Here is an 18,735-nt window from a genome sequence, read left to right as displayed (position 1 = left end):
CTCCCTTCTGAGGAGCTTGCAGGGCAAGTCTACAATGAAGGGCTGCCATTCATCGCCCCCTCCATTCGGTTACACATTCGGTAATGGAGCCGTCATGCCCTTGCCGCCGACGGTGTCACTCTCCCTTTTCTTGTCAATGTGGAGCTAAAAGGAATCCCAATCCATGCTTGGGAGATCTTGACTGCAGAGCAGCTCCTTAGCGACTACTGCCTGGTCCAAGAACTTCATCGTGATACTGTGGATCGCCGCGACTACCATTCGTTCAAGTTGACTGCTTGGTGTGTGTGACTGTGCGGCCAGAGCTAATCCCGGCGTCCATGGACCTCCATGTAGTTGAACCTCAGGAGGTGGTTGCTGGGGATGCTCAGGTGACGACCCGCACCTTGTACTATCCTATTGCCATCTCGGTGTCATTGGCGGACTTGCCACCGGTGGCGCGTCCACCACCGCTGTCCCCGCCGGACAACCCTATTGATGGTGATAGTGACCATGACCTCTCCAAGCGGCGAAGGCGACGGCAACGGGGCTCCACCGTCTTCCTTGCCTCCGGGGGCGGCCTGCATGCATGTGGTCGACGTCACCCCCCGGGGGCCTGTGCATGCGCGCCTTGTGTCGTGCCAATCTGTCGCTGGGCACGTGGCGCCGTCTCCGGTCTCCGATGCCACCTCTTCGTATGCTGTGGAACCGGCGGCTGGCGTGCAGTCGGCGGGTGCTTTAAACTGCCAGCATGTAATTAAGGAAGCGCCTTCAATCCCGACGTCGTTTGGGTCTCCCCGCCCCATGGAGTCATTATGCCCTGCCGGAATCGCAGTTGGGCCGGCTGCAGGGCCATTGGAGGATGGGCCCTCTATGCAAGACGCCTCTCCAGTTGCTGTAATCCCTCACTCCCCACCGGGTACCCCTTTTGGGCCTGCTGCTGGGCCTTTGGATGTTGAGGCCTTCGGGGCTGGTGTGTCTCCTGCTGTGTTGACCCATCAACCACCATCGTGCAGGCCAATGGATTAGGCAGGCGACACCCTGACGTCGGCCAAGCCTCTCCAGGTGTACTCCAGGCGGCGACATCACTATAACACAACTCATGACCTGGAGGAGCCTGCCATCCCCCGCAAAGATTTCGAGAAAATCACAAAACCGGTGGAGCAGCTGTTGCCTGGACTGGTTACCAAGAGGACGAGCTGTAAGAAGCCTTCGATTGCTCCTTGCCGTAGCAGACGTGTGGCCGGTGCTAAACCCTGTTCGCCGGGACCTGTCATCACGGAAGCCCAAAGGCGAGTCATAGGGTCCCTGGGATTCGTGGACAAGGACGAAGTTGTTGATCCAAAAGCACAAGACGATCACTGCAAACTGTTTGAAGGGTGACTTACTGATTCACACCTCGCGGCTCTTGCTGCCATTTTTGGCTGGCAAGTGGAATATCAAGTATTCAGAGCTCAGGAGCTTATGGTTGGTTGCTAACCCCTTGCCCGCCCCCCTGTTTTTTTAGTCTACAATGAATTTGTCAAACATACTTGTGTGGAATGTCCATGGTCTCAATAAAAAAGCTAGGCGAGATTATGTTCGAGACACAATTCTATCTTCCAAGGCTGATATTGTTTGTCTCCAAGAAACTAAAGTGGCAGCATTTTCCACCCACCTGCTCCTCTCTCTGTGTGGTTCAGATTTGGATAAGTTTTTGGCTCTTCCAGCTAATGGTACCCGGGGTGGCATCCTGGTTGCTTGGAAGGGAGCAGTATGCCATGCCATCTCCTCCCGCGTTGATAATTTCTCAGTTTCAGTACAATTTATTGGGATGGATAGTTCAAACTGGTGGTTTACGGTCCTCATGAAGATGAGAGAAAAATCCAATTTCTGCAGGAACGTAAAGACATCCGAGCTATTTGCAGTGCCCCCTGGGTGCTAGGTGGGGACTTCAATATGATCTACCAAAAAAAATATGATGTTTTGTTTTTTCTTCTTAATATAATGAGGCGCAGTTCTCCTGCGTTTTTCGAAAAAAATGATCTACCAAGCAGCTGACAAGAATAACATGAATCTGAATCGGCCACTGATGGGCAGATTTCAGAATTTTCTTGATGACTGCAGCCTTAAAGAATTTCCTTTACATGGTCGCAAATTCACCTGGTCAAATGAAAGGTCTTCCCCAACTCTTGTCCGGCTTGACAGGGTTTTCTGCTGCTCTGATTGGGAAGAATTTTTCCATACTCGCTCCTGCAGAGTGCCTCCTCAGGAGTTTCTGATCACTGTCCCCTCATTCTTAGCCCCTTCAAGCCCAAATTCGTAAAAAAGGCGGTTCCACTTTGAAAGTTTCTGGCCCAAATTGCCGGGTTCATGGAGGCGGTTAGCCAAAACTGGAATGCCCTGGTTTCCACCTCTTGCCCAGTTGAATGTGTTTTCCTGAAGCTGCAGCGGCTCAGCAAGGGACTGCAAAAAATGGAGCTAGCGCAAGGTGGGAAATATCAGGCTGCAGCTTCAAATGGCCAAAGAAATTCTTCACTGCCTTGAGATCGCTAGAGATGGCAGGGAACTCTCACCTGGAGAGGAATGGCTTAGAAAGAAGTTGAAGCAGCACTCCCTCGGGTTGGCGTCCTTAGAACGCACTGTTGCAAGGTTCCGCTCTCGCATCCTGTACCTGAAAGAGGGTGATGCAAATACTTCTTTCTTTCATAAGCAAGCCCGGTACCGCAAGAAAAGGAATTTTATTGCACAATTTCAGGTAGGGGATCAGATTGTCACCTCTCAGGATGATAAACAGCAGGCAGCCTTGGAGTTCTACAATAACTTGATTGGTACAGCACAACAGAGAGATTACACGTTGGATCTCCACAATCTGGGTGTCCAGCAACATGATTTGAGTGACCTTGAATCACCTTTTTCAGTGGAGGGAGTTTGGTCAGTTGTAAAAGATCTACCATTGGATAAGGCACCAGGGCCAGATGGGTTCACAGGTCGTTTCTATAAAAGTTGCTGGGACATCATCAAGGAGGATATGATGGCTGCCCTGCTTGTGGTGCAGAGAGGGCATGTCTCCAAATTTAAACTGCTCAACATGACTTTTATCACCCTCCTGATGAAGAAAGTGGATGCCTTGCTAGTCAAAAATTATAGGCCAATAAGCCTTGTACATAGTTTTGCTAAACTGGTAACCAAGGTTTTGGTAGCTCGGCTTGCCACCCATCTGCCTAGTATGGTCTCTATCAATCAAAGTGCTTTTATCAAAGGAAGGAGTATCCAAAACAATTTCCTATTGGTACAGCAGATTGCTTTGCACAGTAAGAAAGAACCTCACATCCTTATAAAATTGGATATTTCTAAGGCTTTCGATTCGGTTTCCTGGTCCTTCTTGCTTGATCTGATGCAACACTTGGGTTTTGGACACAATTGGTGCAATCTTATTAGCCTCCTCCTCTCCACTTCCTCTACAAGGATCCTCGTCAATGGAGAGCCTGGAGATTACATATTGCATCGTAGGGGACTGCGTCACTGCGTCAGGGAGATCCCTTATCCCCCATGTTGTTCATCCTTGTAATGGAGGCCTTGAATGCCATCGTCAATTATGCTTGCCGGGAGCGCATACTGCAACCGATTGCCTCTCAACAAGCCATGCATCACATCTCCTTCTATGCGGATGATGTTGTCCTGTTCTTGCGGCCCTCTTACCAAGATATATCAGCAGTGGTTAGTTTTTTGGACATTTTTGGCCATGCTGCTGGGCTATAACCAACATTTCCAAGAGCTCGGTGACACCTATTCAGTGTGGAGAGAATGAGTTGGCTACCATTGCTGCCTTGCTGCCATGTGAAGTAAAATCGTTTCCCTGCACCTACTTGGGTATTCCTCTATCAATCCGGAAGCCCACTAATGCTGACCTCATGCCCCTGGTGGATAAAGTTGCTAATAAGCTTTCTGGATGAAAGCCAATCTTCTGAGCCGGGCTGGTCGCCTTATCATGGTTAAGGCAGTGCTTTCTTCTGTCCCTATTTACCTCATGCTTGCTCTTATTTTTTTTCGAAAGCGCATGAGAACTGTGTGATAATATATTAAAGAAGATGAACAGATACAAGAAATAAACTAGGGCCCCCTACGCACAGAAATCTATCCATGTCTAAAAAACTAACAAGAACTACCACAGTGCTAGCTAACTAGCAGGGAGGCCCAGAATGGGGGCGGTAAGCAAAGACAATGCATTCGAAGCGACCAAGCAAGTTCTTTCATGCTGGAAATGCCCAACCCACCCAACTCACGAGGCCTACAAACAATATCCCAAGCCACATGACAGTGACCACCTTTTGCATCTCTACGGCCTCTCCGTAGAAACCCTCGACGAATTTTATCAATGGCTTTAAGGGCCCAAGCTGGAAGATCAACAACCATGGCTAGGTAGATGACCATCCCTGTGAGAACATGTTGGACGTCGCTTGAAAGGACAATTGCTAGGCTTCGTTCCAGAATTGGGTGGTTTCGTGAGGGTGAGGCCAATACTAAATTATTTCACAAATTCACATGCATTCAAGATCTCGCAAGAAGAATTTTGTTCCAAAACTGGTCTCTAATGGTGCTGTCCTTACCAGTCATGATGCCAAAGCTGATCTGGTCAACGAATTCTATGGTACTCTTTTGGGTCATTGCAGCGATAGGGAGCAGACTATCTTTCTGGAAAGTTAGGGAATTCCTTCCTATGATCTGTTAGCCCTTGATGCACCATTCACTGAGAAGGAGGTATGGGACACAATTTTACATCTTCCTTTGGACAAGGCCCCTGGGCCGGATGGTTTCACAGGCAGATTTTATAAAGTTTGCTGGGAAGTTATTAAGGCTGATATTATGGTTGTTTTTTCGGCGGTTGGGAGCAGGAGGTTCGCTAATTTTCAGGCTCTTAACACTGCTTGTATCACCCTCATCCCAAAGTTTGAGGGGGTCGACCAAGTAAAAATTTTCAGACCTATAAGTTTAGTTCATAGTGTTCCTCATGCTTGCTCTTGAACTTCCTAAGTGGGTTTTCAAGGCGATCGACAAGAGGAGAAGGGGGTTTCTTTGGAGAGGGCAGGGTGATGTAAATGGAGGTAACTGCCTTGTCGCATGGGACACTGTCCAGCGCCCTCTACAATTTGGTGGCCTGGGTATTCTCAATTTGGAGATGCTAGGCTGGGCCTTGCGTATTCGGTGGCTGTGGTTAGAAAAATAGATGCTTCAAGACCGTGGGCTGGACTCCCTGTCCAAGTTCATCGCAATGCCAAGGCACTCTTTAATGTTGCTGTTGTATCTGTGGTAGGTGATGGGGAATCTGTGAAAGTCTTGACTGATCGTTGGCTACATGGCAAAACTATGGCTGAACATTGCTCGTCCCTTATCAATTTGATTCCTAAAAGGGCCTTAAAGCGGAGAACAGTTGCAGAGGGGCTCTCAGATCGTAAATGGGTCTTAGATATAAGGGGGGCTTTGTCTGTGCAAGTGCTTGTGGAGTACCTATAACTCTGGAGCTTGGTTGAAGAGATAGACCTTCAGCCGGGCACTGCCGATCGACACATTTGGCGTCTCTCTGGACACGTGTCAAGGGCGTCGGGCCCGTGGGTAGGAGGACCGCGGCTCCGAAGGTCGTAGCCGCCGTCCGTGTTGCCGACCGGGTTATGCCCCCAGGAACGGCGGTCTTCGTCAACGGGTTATGCCCCCTGTTGCCGATTAGAGAGAGAGGTAGGAGACTGAGATAAAACTTTCTTGTCCTCATCATGGGTGCTTACAGGGGGTATATAAGGCCATAGGCCAGGGCTACTAAAGGAAGCCACTAATCACTCTTATTCCCTTCTAAATCTAGCCCGGATTATTAAAGGAAAGCCATCAATCACTAATCACTCTTATTCCCTTCTAAATCTAGCCCGGGCTAATAAAGGAAAGCCATCAATCACTAATCACTCTTATTCCTTCTAAATCTAGCCCGGACTAATAGGAAGGCCATCAATCACTTTTATTCTTTCTAGATCTAGCCGCTAGGCCTGGCTGCCTGCTGGATCAGGCGTCCTGCGCGCTCAGCCGCGCGCCGCACGTCGCGTGCCCTGTGACGCCGTGTGTACGTATTTCCGTACATCACAACACGCTACATACTCAAGCAAGTCGGCGTATGATGCGTTTTTCATTGGTTCCATCACCTTTGGCCCATGGTGGCGTGTCTGGAAAACCTGGGCTCCATTAAGATGTAAATTCTTTGTTTGGATGGCAATCAAAAACAGGGTGTGGACTGGTGACAGATTGGCAAAAAGAGGGCTGCCCTATCCAGCTGCATGCCCTCTTTGTGATCAAGTCGAGGAAACCATCCAACATATTCTTGTCTCATGCGTTTTTGCCCGACAAGTATGGACTCTGATCCTCAATGAATTGGGACTGCTAGCCGTCACCCCCAGCCTGGATGTACGCGGTTCTCAAATTGGTGGTGTCAAAGCATCAAAAGGATTGAGAAGAATCTCAGTAAAGGACTTAACTCCTTAATCATATTGGTGGCTTGGGAGATTTGGAAGCTCCGAAATGCGTCTTTGAGGGTGCTGCTCCCTGTGTCCTACAGGTTAGGCGTGCTGTGGTTGAGGAGGGTACAGTTTGGTGCTTGGCTCGAGCATCAGCTCTTCAGGAGCTCCTCCTGCGACGCCCTGTTGGAGCCTAGTTTTTTTGCTGGTGGTAGTAGTTTTTTTCTCAATGTGTGTGGCGCGTTGAGTCCATGTGGAAGGGGTTTTGGGCTTGCTAGCCTTGTTTTAGGGGTTTGACAAGTCTTGTCTCTCCTATGTTTCTTCTACTTAATGAAATGACACGCAGCTCTCTTGCGTTTGTTCAAAAAAAAGAGGATGCCTGCACCCCAGGCTGCCAAAAATTAGTGTTGATTATATTGATAATTTGGTTGGTATCTTCGTGAAAACTGCTACATTTCTGTGTCCACATTGTACGTGTTTGACACGTCTTGGTGAAACCCAGGATTCAAATAGTTCTTTCTTTTGTTCTTCCGAACACTCTAGGTTGTGAATGGATTGGACCTAGAAGGATTACTTTACTATGTGTCTATGCAGTAGTGATCCCAATGAACTCCCAAGTATATAAGAATGTCCTTTACTGTATTTTAACTACATAGTTGTTTATTATCTGTTATATTCCTTACATCCTGTTGTAATAATTATCTGACTTGCCTATTTCCAGTCAGAAGCTGATATTTAATTCTTTTTCAGGTTATTCTAAAATTCTATGACCTTCGTTGCAGAGACTCTGGATGTTCTTCAAGCCTTACTATTGAAGAGAAGTGTTCAATCCTTCTTGGTGATTCTGCTGACAATTGGAGTTTTAGCTCTGATGGCGGAACCTCAACTTTGAAGTACATTGTAAACCACCCTTATCCATTATAAAGAATGATTCATATTTAAGTATGCGATCTGTTTTTTTTTTTGCATTTGTATTGCAAGATACAAATTCTCTGTGGCACTAAACATCATCTGGCGCAGAGCCAGAAAATTATAGATATGGGGACGAAATGCTAAAAAATAAATTATTAGAAGGCAAAATCAGCATTTTCATTGAATTTTATGTGCATAAGAGGAACTTATCTATCATAACAGAGTGCTTGATCCTCCCTCCTTCCGCCCCTGAACATGTTAATGCATTGTTGGCTAATTGGCTTGTTCAGTTTTATTCTGGGAACTAAATGAATGCAGAAGGTAGGAAATGATGAAACTTTGCTGGCATCTGTTTCAGGACTTATGCAGTTATGCTTTGTTCCCAGTTTCTCATTCAACATACTGCTCAATACATGGATAGAAAACATCCGTATTATTGATGGAAGTCATAAATTTAGTGCTAATCTTCTCATTTGTCCTATTCAGTAAGTTATAGTTCAGTATGATTGTCATGTTCTATTTGACCTAATTGTGTCATGTACTTGAGTAATACAACATGACTTGCAGGCCCTAATTTGTTTTCAAGAACTGTTTATTGATTTTTTTTCCAGTTGATTTGGTCCTAAACCAAAGTGCTTTGCATAGTTAAGGCGAGTGTTTGACCCCCGCCTTACCTTCGAAGCGGTAAAGTGTAAGGCGAGACAACACCTTAATCATATATAAATATAGGAAAATATAGAAAATTAGTCTTGAATAGAAGTACGAAAGTACCAAACAGAAGTCTATAAGTTCAATATAAGCAAACATAATAGGCTAAAAGTCCAACATAAGTAGGTTCTGATACTCTCATCTCTCAAGTTCTGATACATCATCAAACTCATCAAAAATGGGAGGATTACTGTCTTCTTCGCGTTCTCTCCCACCGGATATATCATCATCTTCACTCACATTCAAGTCATCTTTCGCATGATTGGTTGCCGCGTCCTACCCGCCCAGACTCGCGGCATGCGTTGGCCGGGCGCGAGCGAGTGTTTGGTTGCCGCACCCACGCCCTCCGGACTGCATGTGCGCATGCAGTTTAGTGCTTTTTTTCGCCGTTCTGCCTGCAAGCGTGGAGAAGCCGGAAATTACCTTCGCTGGGGGACCAGGCCCGCACGAGGCAGGCACGTGACAGACCGGCAACCAATCAGCCCCCTTGTGGATCTGGCTCAAAGTCTTCGTCCATGGCACCTCCCTCTTCTTCTTACGGCCTCATTCTTGCATGCTTTCTCTATGTAAGGCCAGAACTTTGTCTCTGACTAGCTTGCCTTGGAAGGTTGTGCCCTCGAAGCGACTCCGATGCTCTAGTAGCAACATCAACATGATCCATCATGTGAGGTCAACAATATTATCATTGTCCCTGCTGGGGTGTACCACTGATGAGTATCCACTCGTTGTCCCAATCAAAATCCTCAATAATTAATGGGTCATAGCTTGTGCCGGCTTTCTCCCTCATTTGAAACCTACTTCGCATCTTTTGATTGTATGAAACATAGACCAAGTCATTCAACCTTTTATGCAACAACAAGTTTCTCTTCTTTGTATGTATAGTAAGTAACAAACCCAACCTAAATAAGTAGCAAGAAATAGATTGAAGCTAGTAAACATAAGCGAAGTAGCAAAAAATGGACTTACAAATTCAAATGTGCTTCAATTCCTCTCACAACCGGATGAGGAAGCACAAAGTCTAACCAGTAACCACACGCTTGGCAAACCTTTGAAATTCATATGCTCGGCCGCCATATGAACGTTATCAATCAACTACGCAGATGCAAACAGCGACACGGTCACACACATAGGTATACAACAGCAGGAAAGAATAAAAAAAGATGTGCTGAAATTAGCAATCAGCCAAGCATATAGTACTTTAGAGGGCTCTTTGCTTGAATGTTTTCAAGTGCCAACTTGTTTGAAAAATAGACCCTCTATGATCTTCATAATGCATGGCATGCTCATTAATCTTCGACCGTATTTCTTCATTGGACTCCATTCTTGCTAGCACATAATTGAAACAACTCCTCAGCTTTACAACATATCTATCATCTCCCTTTGGATGGCAAAGAATTTTCCCAGGTTCAAATAAAGTGCAGCACCATACGATGGATGGTCCATTTGTTTCATCCAACGACCCTCAATAATGTCCATAATTTTTTCAGCAATGCTTGCTTGTTTTGTGTAGGGAAGCTAAGCCTTTTCTCTTTTGCAACATCCATTAGTGCTGCAATTTATGTCATGTATGTTTTTTCATCTCCATCAACTGCCCTAAGCACTATAAGAAGTGCCAAAGCTCTGAGGCAATCTTCAACTGAAGACCAAAAAGTCTTAGCTAGAATAATATTACACCCCCCTTCCAGCCTCTGTCTTTGCCAACTTGTTGCAGTTCCATGCATCTCACAAAAAGTGCTCTCAAGGCATCTTGATGTTTATGTAGACTTTTCAAAGTAAGGAATGTGGCAAAACGAGTGGCTGCTGGTCTTAAAGGATCCCCCTCCTATCTTCTCCCTCATTGCACTTAGAATTCCTCCATGCCTATAAATAAAAGTGGTGACTCTTTTGGCTTGTGCAATTAGTCTTTCAAATATCCAATATCCTCCACCATGAGGTCCAAACAATGTGCAGTACAAGGACCCTAGAACAATGTTAAAATACTATCCATTAGAAGCCTACCCACTGCCTTATATTTTTTTCTCGAATACGCAGGAGAGCTGCGTATCAATTCATTAATAGTAGAGGAGAAATATATATACAAGAAAAAGGCCCACACACTTGCACACACCCACTAGGAACAGAACTGCAAGAACATTTGCGCCTGTTACAGCACAGAAACGACCCTACACAACAACTAAAATCGGTATGCCGTAGCCTCCAGAAGCTGCAGATCCTTGGCCCCTGCTGCACTCCAACACAAAATCTCATCACCAGCCAAGCACAAGGCAGCAGCCAATCGTGGAGGTTTGCGACCAAAGACATTCATTTCTGTGTCTCCACAAGGTCCATGCCCCTAAGATTATGAGAGAGTTAAAACCTTTCTGAATGGAGCTTCGCATAGAGCTGGAAGAACTGCTCCACCAATCCAAAAAGGAGGTCGCCTCAGGCTGAGGGGCAAGAAGTGCCAAACCCATTCGGCTAAGAAAAAAGAACCAGAACTGACACGAAAAGAGACAGGAGACAAGAAGGCGATATAGCGTTTCACGTTCTTGGTCACACAACACACAAGCTTCAGGGTGTGGCAGATTCGTCCTTTCAAGTCGATCAGATGTCCAACACCTATTGTGGGCAGCCAACCACATGAAGAAGGCACATTTAGGCGGCACCCACAATTTCCAGATACGCTCCCATGGTTCAAAGAACAACGAGCTCTGCATGAGAGCATCATATGCCGATCTTGCTGAATATGCCCTGACGGAGAGAGGCTCCAAAAATGTCTATCCGGCATTTCCAGCACCCCTGGCTGAAGCTGCACCACGTGTATAGCCTCTCAAATACCAAGAAACTCTTGCTAACTCTGCCAAGAAATAACTCCATGGATATCGTGGACCCATCTTGAATCTGTTAGAGCATCTAGGACCATCCTTCGATTAGCTATTCTGGTGGGAATCATACTATGTATAAGTGGTGCTAGTTCCTTTAACCGCTGCCTCATCAACCATCTATCCTCCCAAAACAAGGTGGTGCTACCATCGCCTAGTTCAGTAGTCACGGCCATGTTGAAAATTCCTTGCACCTGTTTATTTGCTTGTAGCTTGAAGGCAGCCCATGGTCTCTGTCAGCCTTTGGCTTTGTGGAAGCAGCCTCCTTAGTGGTTTGGTATGAACCTGAAGACCGCCTATCATCCACAACCTATTCAGGGATTCTCTGGAGCATGCTTGCGACCTTCCCAACCACTTTTGGCATGTTTTGGGCTTAGTTGTAGCTGGTTGCCTAAACTGAAAGGCGGCTCTCCTCCGTTTAGCAGCTGTCCCGGAACTTGGCTGCACAACGGAGCAATCAGATTCATTCTGTCCTAGCCTCTGCCCCTGCACCTGCCCATGTACTGGACCAATGTTATAAGGAAAATAGGCCTGTTCCTCTTCTTCTCCAAGTAAGCTGTCATCTCTTTTCTAATCTCAGTGGTGGTGTTGAAACACATGACTGTCCTCATATCCCCCGGCAAGGTGTTCTTTATACCTTTTAATTCCTTCTTTGTTACCATGTTGCATCGGATGCATGTCACCTTATCCTGATTCCCTATTTCTGTCCAATAACCGTACTTCCAGCCTGGGTCATTGAATTTTGCCTCTGGATCTTGCATGGGGTGATAAGGATCAACATCAATGGGAGCAGCAGCAGCGGATGCGGATCAGACACTCTCCATGACAATGGCTTACTCTGTACAGGTGGATAGTAAGAAAAAGGCAAAGGTTCAGCTCACTAATTAACATCAGAGAGTGGGGAACAGAGCAGCACGGAGGCCCATTATCTTGCACCGGATTTAAAGCAGAGGGCTGCTGCTAGGATGCTGGCCTGCCCGCCCTGTCTGGCTGCGCCAGCGCCACCCCTCCTGCGTGGCCACACCCCACTCCTCCCTGTCTGCGCCTGCATGCCTTGCTTGGCCCGTGCCGCCCACCTCGCTGTGCCGCCCGTCCTGCCTGGTCACGCCACTCCTCACCCCTCCTTCGAACAGAACAGGCGCACCGCGCAACTCAGCCTTTGAACAGAGCAGCCTCCGCCCACAACCAGCCGCCTTTTCATTCCCTTATTCCCATAATGCGACACCCTAGAACCGCTTTACGGACGTCTGAGGTGCCAGAGCGACTAGACGGTAAGGAAGATGCCTTAGTGTCAATCTTAAGGCGGGTAAATCACCTCATTTTTTCTGACCGCCTTACCGCCTAAGGGACGCCTTAATAGTTTGCATTAGAGATTTTCCCTTCAATGTATTTGACATTTTTTGTAGGCATCTTTAGAAGAGGAGAAAGAGTCACTTAAAGCTAAAATATCGAAGCTGCAAAGCAACCTAAGAATGGTAAGATAAGCTTGGAAATGCCAAGTGAAGTTTGGGGTACTCCAAATCTTTTTCGTTCATTGAAAACTATTGCTTTTGGTTGTGTAGGGCCTTGAAATTGAACAACATTTGCAAAGAAATGCACGAATATTAGAGAAAAGACAGGTACAATTCTGAAGTATTGTATTGTTCTTTCTCATGACCTCTTTAATTGTATACTTTGGAGTGCAGGCACTGTATGATGGATTCCTGAGAAATGGATTGTCCGAACTTCAAAAGTTCTACACATGTCAAAAGGCTGAAATTATGAAAATATTGGAAGAAGAATCGTTGCGGTTGATGAAAGTTGTTGCAGAGATTCAGGATAAACTAACTGAAATTTGTATCAACACTGAAGTTAGTGACCACCCTGCCGATGAGATTCAATGTTGTGACAGCAGTTGTAAAGATGTGCATGTTACTAAAGATATCAGTCCTAGCACATGTCGTAAGGTTTGTACATGTTGTCAATAAACTCTTCCCTGTACATTTATACTGAGCCTTTTCCTATGTTTACTGACTACAGAAACATATGCTTTGAGGATATTGAAAAATTACTCCATAAAACATAATTGAATGCTCTTACTCATGTCACTAAGTTAGAAATCTGAATGTGACACTTCAAGTGTATTCAACATTCACAACCACTAGAACATAGCGTAAAATGGAGGAATTATATGGAATAACATGTCATAGGATCATAAGACGCTAGCTCTTTAAGAAACTGACAAGCGACAACATTTTCTTTTAGGGCAAGTTTTCCAGTCAAATCTGTTAGAGATATGTGTTGGCATGTGTATCTTTGTACTCACCTTACTTTTACACCAACCATATATCCTATATAATGAAAGGTCACCCCTCCATGGGTGTGTAGTGTTTGTCTAATTTTGTACATGGTATCGTCTGGGCCTAACCATGGCTCCTCCCTTCCACTGCCCCACCTCACCCCCTAGACGCTGACCCTTTCCCTAGGGCGGCACTGGCTCCTCTCATAGCATCCTCTTTGGTACTGTAGCAACAATTACCCACACATGTTGGTGTTTAATTCATAGCCAGTCAATTACATTACATATACATGTTGGAATATAAGTGAATTATCCACCTCTTCCTTATAGCCTGAACTGGTTTGTGCATGCAACTTAATATGGTATCGGAACTAGAGATCTCGAGTTCGAATCCTAGTTAGCGTAATTAAATAAAATAATTGTTGTTTGCTTTTATTCCATATCTGAGACCTAAGAGAGGCTCAACCTGAGCCTCTTCCTATCAACTTAAGCTTTTGGGTTGAACTAGTTGGTGCATACAACTTAATAGTACATAGTACAAACTGATAGGTGTTTTGTAACCTTGGCATAAAGCCACATGTTGTGCTTTTTTGGAAGCAAGTTACAAGCTTATTTACCATGATGGGCACATGAATGATTGAATGAAGAAAGTGATAGTGGATGAAGATGTGAACTTCTTAGCTCTTTGCTGGGAAATAATTCAGTAGTGTTTTGAGTGTTGAATTGAAAATTGTATTGCTTTTCCTATTCAGGGATCAAGGTTCCGATATGTACATTACAAATTTATTTACCTTTTTTTTCCCCGAAGAAACACTTCTTATACATAATCACAGCTTATTGGGGTTGCATATGCTGTAGAGTGATTATCCTGCTGATCTTAACTCCGTGTCGTTTGATGAATCTAAAGCACTTGCACAAGCCTTACAGGAGAAGGTACCATTTCACTTCAGTGATATTTTTTTTTGTTTTTGATCTTCATGAATCAATTTATGGTAGCCCTACCTGACTTTTTTTTTTCTCCCAATTTTCTTCTAAAGTTATAGTGAGATTTTTTTGGGGCGGAAAATGTCCAAATTACCTTTGGCCAATGTCCAGATAACCCTACAAAACCAATGTTTGGTTCAATTTACCCCCCCCCCCCCCCCCCCCCCAGTTATTTTAGTTGGGCTGGTTTACTCCTTAAACAAGATTTGTCTTTTTGTTTCTCTATGTACAAGTTGAGTTTTAATTTCAAAATTTGAGATGATAGCGAACATCATATTTTATGATAACAATACATCATGTTTTTTTCACTGGAATTGACTAATCTCACATTACAGTGGTGTCTTTTGCAGATGGAAGCACTTATGCTCTTCTCACAGGAACAAGAAAGATACCTATTAGAGAAACAGAGAGACCTGATTGTTATCGAGGAACTCCAGAAGAACTTATCTCAAGTAGTACCTCTAGAATTCCTACTTGTCATTATTTTTCAATCACAACGTACTATATGACGAGTGTTCTAAATAGTACAAGTATGGTTTGTCATGAAGTTGATACTTCATACCATTACTATTTTGTGCATTTTGCTCCTAGCTGTTGGAAAGGTAAAACTGAACCATATGATTCTTTTCGAAAGTATGGATTAAATGACTAGAGTTAGTTTTGAAGTTTGAACTTGGATTTTTCTTAGGGAAGTTCGTCAATATATTATGGACTTGACTATTCACACTGCTAACACTGGTGGTTTGCCAGTAGTGTCATCCTTGATAAGTTGATATACAGTAATTAGTCACATTTACTTCTTTAGTATATGACCTATTTTTAGGTGTGAGTTTCTGTTGCACATCAGCACACTTTAGTGTTGGATGAGTGTGTCGCTTGACTACTTCATCTTATGTGTACAGGTTAAAGATGAAAAGGTGAAGGTCCTGATGGAATTAACAAAACTAAAAGAACAATATTTGCTATTGAAGGGGTAAGTATTTTCTTCAGTAAGTAATCAAATAAACCAACTTTGTTGTTAATGGAGTAATCTTTTTAAGGGGATAAAGTTGCAGGTTTTTAATTTTCAAAAAAGGGATAGGTTTTTGTAACATTGGTCACAGCATTATCACTATAACAAAGCTTGGTTTTTGTGAAGGGCCTCATAAAAAGTCACATACCAAACAGAAAAATGTAATAAGCCTTAATCATATTGAATTAAAATTGGTTGATCTGTAGGCTTAGTTCTTTTGAGTTTGATCATTGAGCATGTAAGAACCATTCCTATTGTTTGCATCAGAAGCAAACATGCAAACATTACATATTTTTTGTCGGGGTCGAAAATACATATGTTATTATTGTAACTGTAATACTGTATTATCTTTTCTGCTCAGCAGCTCTGCTGTCAAGGAAGGTCATGATACTGGTGATTCATCTAAACTCATTCCTGGGCATGACCAACAAGGGATGCTGAAGACTATGCTGAAGAGGACATCTTTAAGACACTGGATGAGGAAAGAAAGTAATACTATTGGACATGGGAGCTCTGATGGAAATGATCATACAGTTTGCAAAGAACATTCAGTGGATGTTGCAAGGTTTGTGACATAGACACATTGTTCTACTTGCACATTCCCTACATTTTATTTTCGTGTATCATTCACTAATAATGATTTCAAAATGCTACATTGGAGACAATACTAAGTCATGTAGAACTGTTGCTTATTTAGACACATCACAGATCTCCAAAGAACTTTTTGTAATATGTTTTGCAAAATCTGGTAAAAAATTCAGACAACTGGCATTATGCTAGTCAAGGTTAAAAAAAAAGGATTGCATCTAGAGATGTTGCTTCGTATTCAGGCAATGATTGTAGACTTCTTTTTTTACCCTAAATACCTGTTTGGAAGAGGAGGATTGCTGATTGCTCTTGAAACTTAAGGAATCAATTCATTATTGATCCCAGTGTCTCCTAACTGAAGTTGTTTAGCTTTCTTTTCCTGTTGCCTTTTCTCTCCATGTTAAAAGCATCTGACTGAAAATATTGCTGTTACTGTTAGGGGAATGAAAACCCTAACTCTAATGTGGGTTGAGAATATATTAATATAGCTGAGTATGTGGGCCAAGGCCCATTACAGGAGAGAAATAGAAATACACAGTTACGCTAACAGTTACAAATACAACGATTGGAACATGTAGATGCATAGCAAAATGTTACCAGTAACTTGGTGGTTAAGCATTGTCAAAGAACTCTTTTTGGCCCTTTTCTGACTGCTAGATGTGATGGCATATTAAACTAGTAACACAAACTTCTCTTTTCAAGCACATGCATTTTCACAATAATTTTTCTGTTTCATGCTACTGGATTGCAGATTAAGAGTTGAAAATGCTATGCTTCTTGAAGGTGTTGGTACTGTTGAGCATCTCACTTCTTCAGTGCATAGACTGCATATTGTGCTTTTGAAGGTATGCTTTTTGAACTGACAGAATCAGCTTCTTATCATGGGAAAGATTTTTTTCGAAAGCAATGCATGATTGATGCGTAGTTTGCTAGATAAAAACTTTGCTACCTCACTGTACAATGGGCCTATCTGCTTCTGATTTTTAGAAGGGTGAGTGTCAAGGTTATTAAAACGATAAAACGTTGGAACGTTCATGGGTGAAATTTTGACTTTTAAACGTTTAAACTTTGTTTAAACGTAGTTTTAAACAACATAGGAAAAATACCAATATATCATAATTTCAGACAATAATACGAAGTTAAATACCAAAACAGAGAGGTTAGTGGCTTACCAAAACTTCACCCATGAGCTGGATTGAACCCCAAAAGTAACTAATAGACTGGACTAAAAAATAGCTAATGGTCTAAAATACATAAAACACTGCGTTTTACAGTTTATAACGCCAAAACGCTAAAACGTGATTTCAATCTCTAATTAGAGTTTTGACGTTTAAACGTAGTTTTAATAACACTGGTGAGTGTCGTGTTGGTTGGAGTGGTCTTACTCCATCCTCAGCCTGTGACTCGAAATGAGAAATTGCATTTGGCTGACAACAACCTGAACTGATTGTTTCCACATGCTAGGTGATTTTTAGGATACATTCACTCCACCCACCTGCAGGCCCTTGCACCACCCTCATTGCACTTTAATCCTCCATTAGTGAAACTTGTGGTCACCATATAGTTTAGTAGTTTGCTGTCAAATTCAGTTGGTAGGTTGTCAAACTTTGATAGCATTAGTGAGTGGTGGGAATAATATTGGTGTTGTTCTTGTCTTCAGACTTGTGACGTGGATGCACCAAATACATATAGATTATTGAGATGGTTGGAATTTGGAGATGCGAGTTCCCAATATTTTAGCAATTATGATCAAGCTACACTCCTGATGTGTGTTGCCATTTTTAGGGGCGCAATCTTAGTTGCAGTAAATATTCTTTGGAAGGCATTGCAAAAACTTCGATCTATTGTAGAATGCTTTAAAGCACTTTACACGGCAGCATCACACTTCCCCTTACAATTATCGGGTGGCAACCTCAATTCATATATTTTAATTCAAACATTAACTTTTGGATGGTATTGCACCAGGCAGGGCAGGATTTTTTTTGGTTGTATTACTAGGTGATAACTTTCATACCAACAAACATGTCAGGCTTATGATGATATCAAGTCAGCTGATCCTTTGGAGAGTACCTTTGAAGCGCTCAACAGTCTTATAACTGAAGCAAACCTTATGAAGACAGCTCTTAATGTGGTTCTTCCTGTAAGCTGGTCCGGGGATTCATCAGATGCAATTAAATATGAAGCTATGTGCGATCCATCTGATTCACCTAAATCGAAGTCTGGGAAAGTAGACCCGCTCTCTTCTGCAGGCATGGAGATGGTGGAGCTACTAATATTGGCTGCTGAGATTCTCAAGGAGAGCTTTCTGGTGAAGAAATAAGGCCTCCATGTAAGGACGAGTATGGCTCTCCTTGTTTGTTTAGAAGCATGCAATTTAATCCTTAATTTTTTTGGGTGTATATACTTAAACTGATTGCTAAAAGTGCACTACTAGATTATTTCGGATGTAGAGAAAGAGCCGAATGTGCACTGTAATTTACGGTTCGCTGCTATTGATGTGTCTTGTGTTGGTAGACTAAAGGATTTAAGAGCCATGTGTACAAAATTCAGTTTACAAGCAAAGATCAAAGGTGGATGGATGTTTGATATGCATACGAAGTCTTCCTTTTACATATATCAATATTTTTGAGAGGATGTCGTCATCATTTGATATAACATAGATAGGTTGTGTGAATTGTGCGTCTTGCAGTGGGTTCGTTTCCCTGTGACGACCACTGAATGAAATGAAGTCAGGCCAGTGGTGCAGGAAGTGTAATAGAGTTGTATTTAGAAATATATTCATAATCTGTGTTGAGCCTTGATTACTTGAGTTAAGACATTAGCATTGATATTGATGGTTTGGGCCTAGGTTTAGCCGACCCAATGATTTGGCATTAGGGCTAGATGAAATGCTCGCGGCTCGCTGGCTCGCTCGGTTCATGGTCGGCTCGGCTCGTTTGAATT

General features: G+C 43.5%; 1 protein-coding gene across 8 annotated transcripts in view; it reads left to right on the top strand.

Annotated features, from left to right (window-relative positions):
• LOC103639640 (centromere-associated protein E) overlaps positions 1 to 18,404 on the top strand; it is a 34,529-nt gene extending 16,125 nt beyond the window's left edge. For 2 of the 8 annotated variants that reach the window (XM_035962787.1, XM_008662387.4), the window contains exons 11-20: positions 7,200 to 7,349; positions 12,337 to 12,405; positions 12,493 to 12,549; positions 12,616 to 12,876; positions 14,067 to 14,141; positions 14,543 to 14,644; positions 15,095 to 15,165; positions 15,566 to 15,769; positions 16,544 to 16,637; positions 17,822 to 18,404. In XM_035962787.1, the coding sequence (XP_035818680.1) occupies positions 7,200 to 7,349; positions 12,337 to 12,405; positions 12,493 to 12,549; positions 12,616 to 12,876; positions 14,067 to 14,141; positions 14,543 to 14,644; positions 15,095 to 15,165; positions 15,566 to 15,769; positions 16,544 to 16,637; positions 17,822 to 18,112 (1,374 nt within the window). In that variant the 3' untranslated portion in view covers positions 18,113 to 18,404. Of the gene's footprint in view, positions 1 to 7,199; positions 7,350 to 12,336; positions 12,406 to 12,492; positions 12,550 to 12,615; positions 12,877 to 14,066; positions 14,142 to 14,542; positions 14,645 to 15,094; positions 15,166 to 15,565; positions 15,770 to 16,543; positions 16,638 to 17,757 lie in introns of all 8 variants that reach the window. The other 6 variants (XM_008662388.3, XM_035962789.1, XM_035962788.1 and 3 more) reach the window with 6 other exon arrangements.
• The last annotated feature ends 331 nt before the right edge of the window (positions 18,405 to 18,735 follow it).

The sequence above is a fragment of the Zea mays genome, chromosome 9 (assembly GCF_902167145.1).
Source record: "Zea mays cultivar B73 chromosome 9, Zm-B73-REFERENCE-NAM-5.0, whole genome shotgun sequence".
Classification (NCBI taxonomy): domain Eukaryota; kingdom Viridiplantae; phylum Streptophyta; class Magnoliopsida; order Poales; family Poaceae; genus Zea; species Zea mays.
The sequence above is the reverse complement of the archived record's forward strand: the minus strand, read 5'-3'. Positions and strand labels throughout refer to the sequence as shown.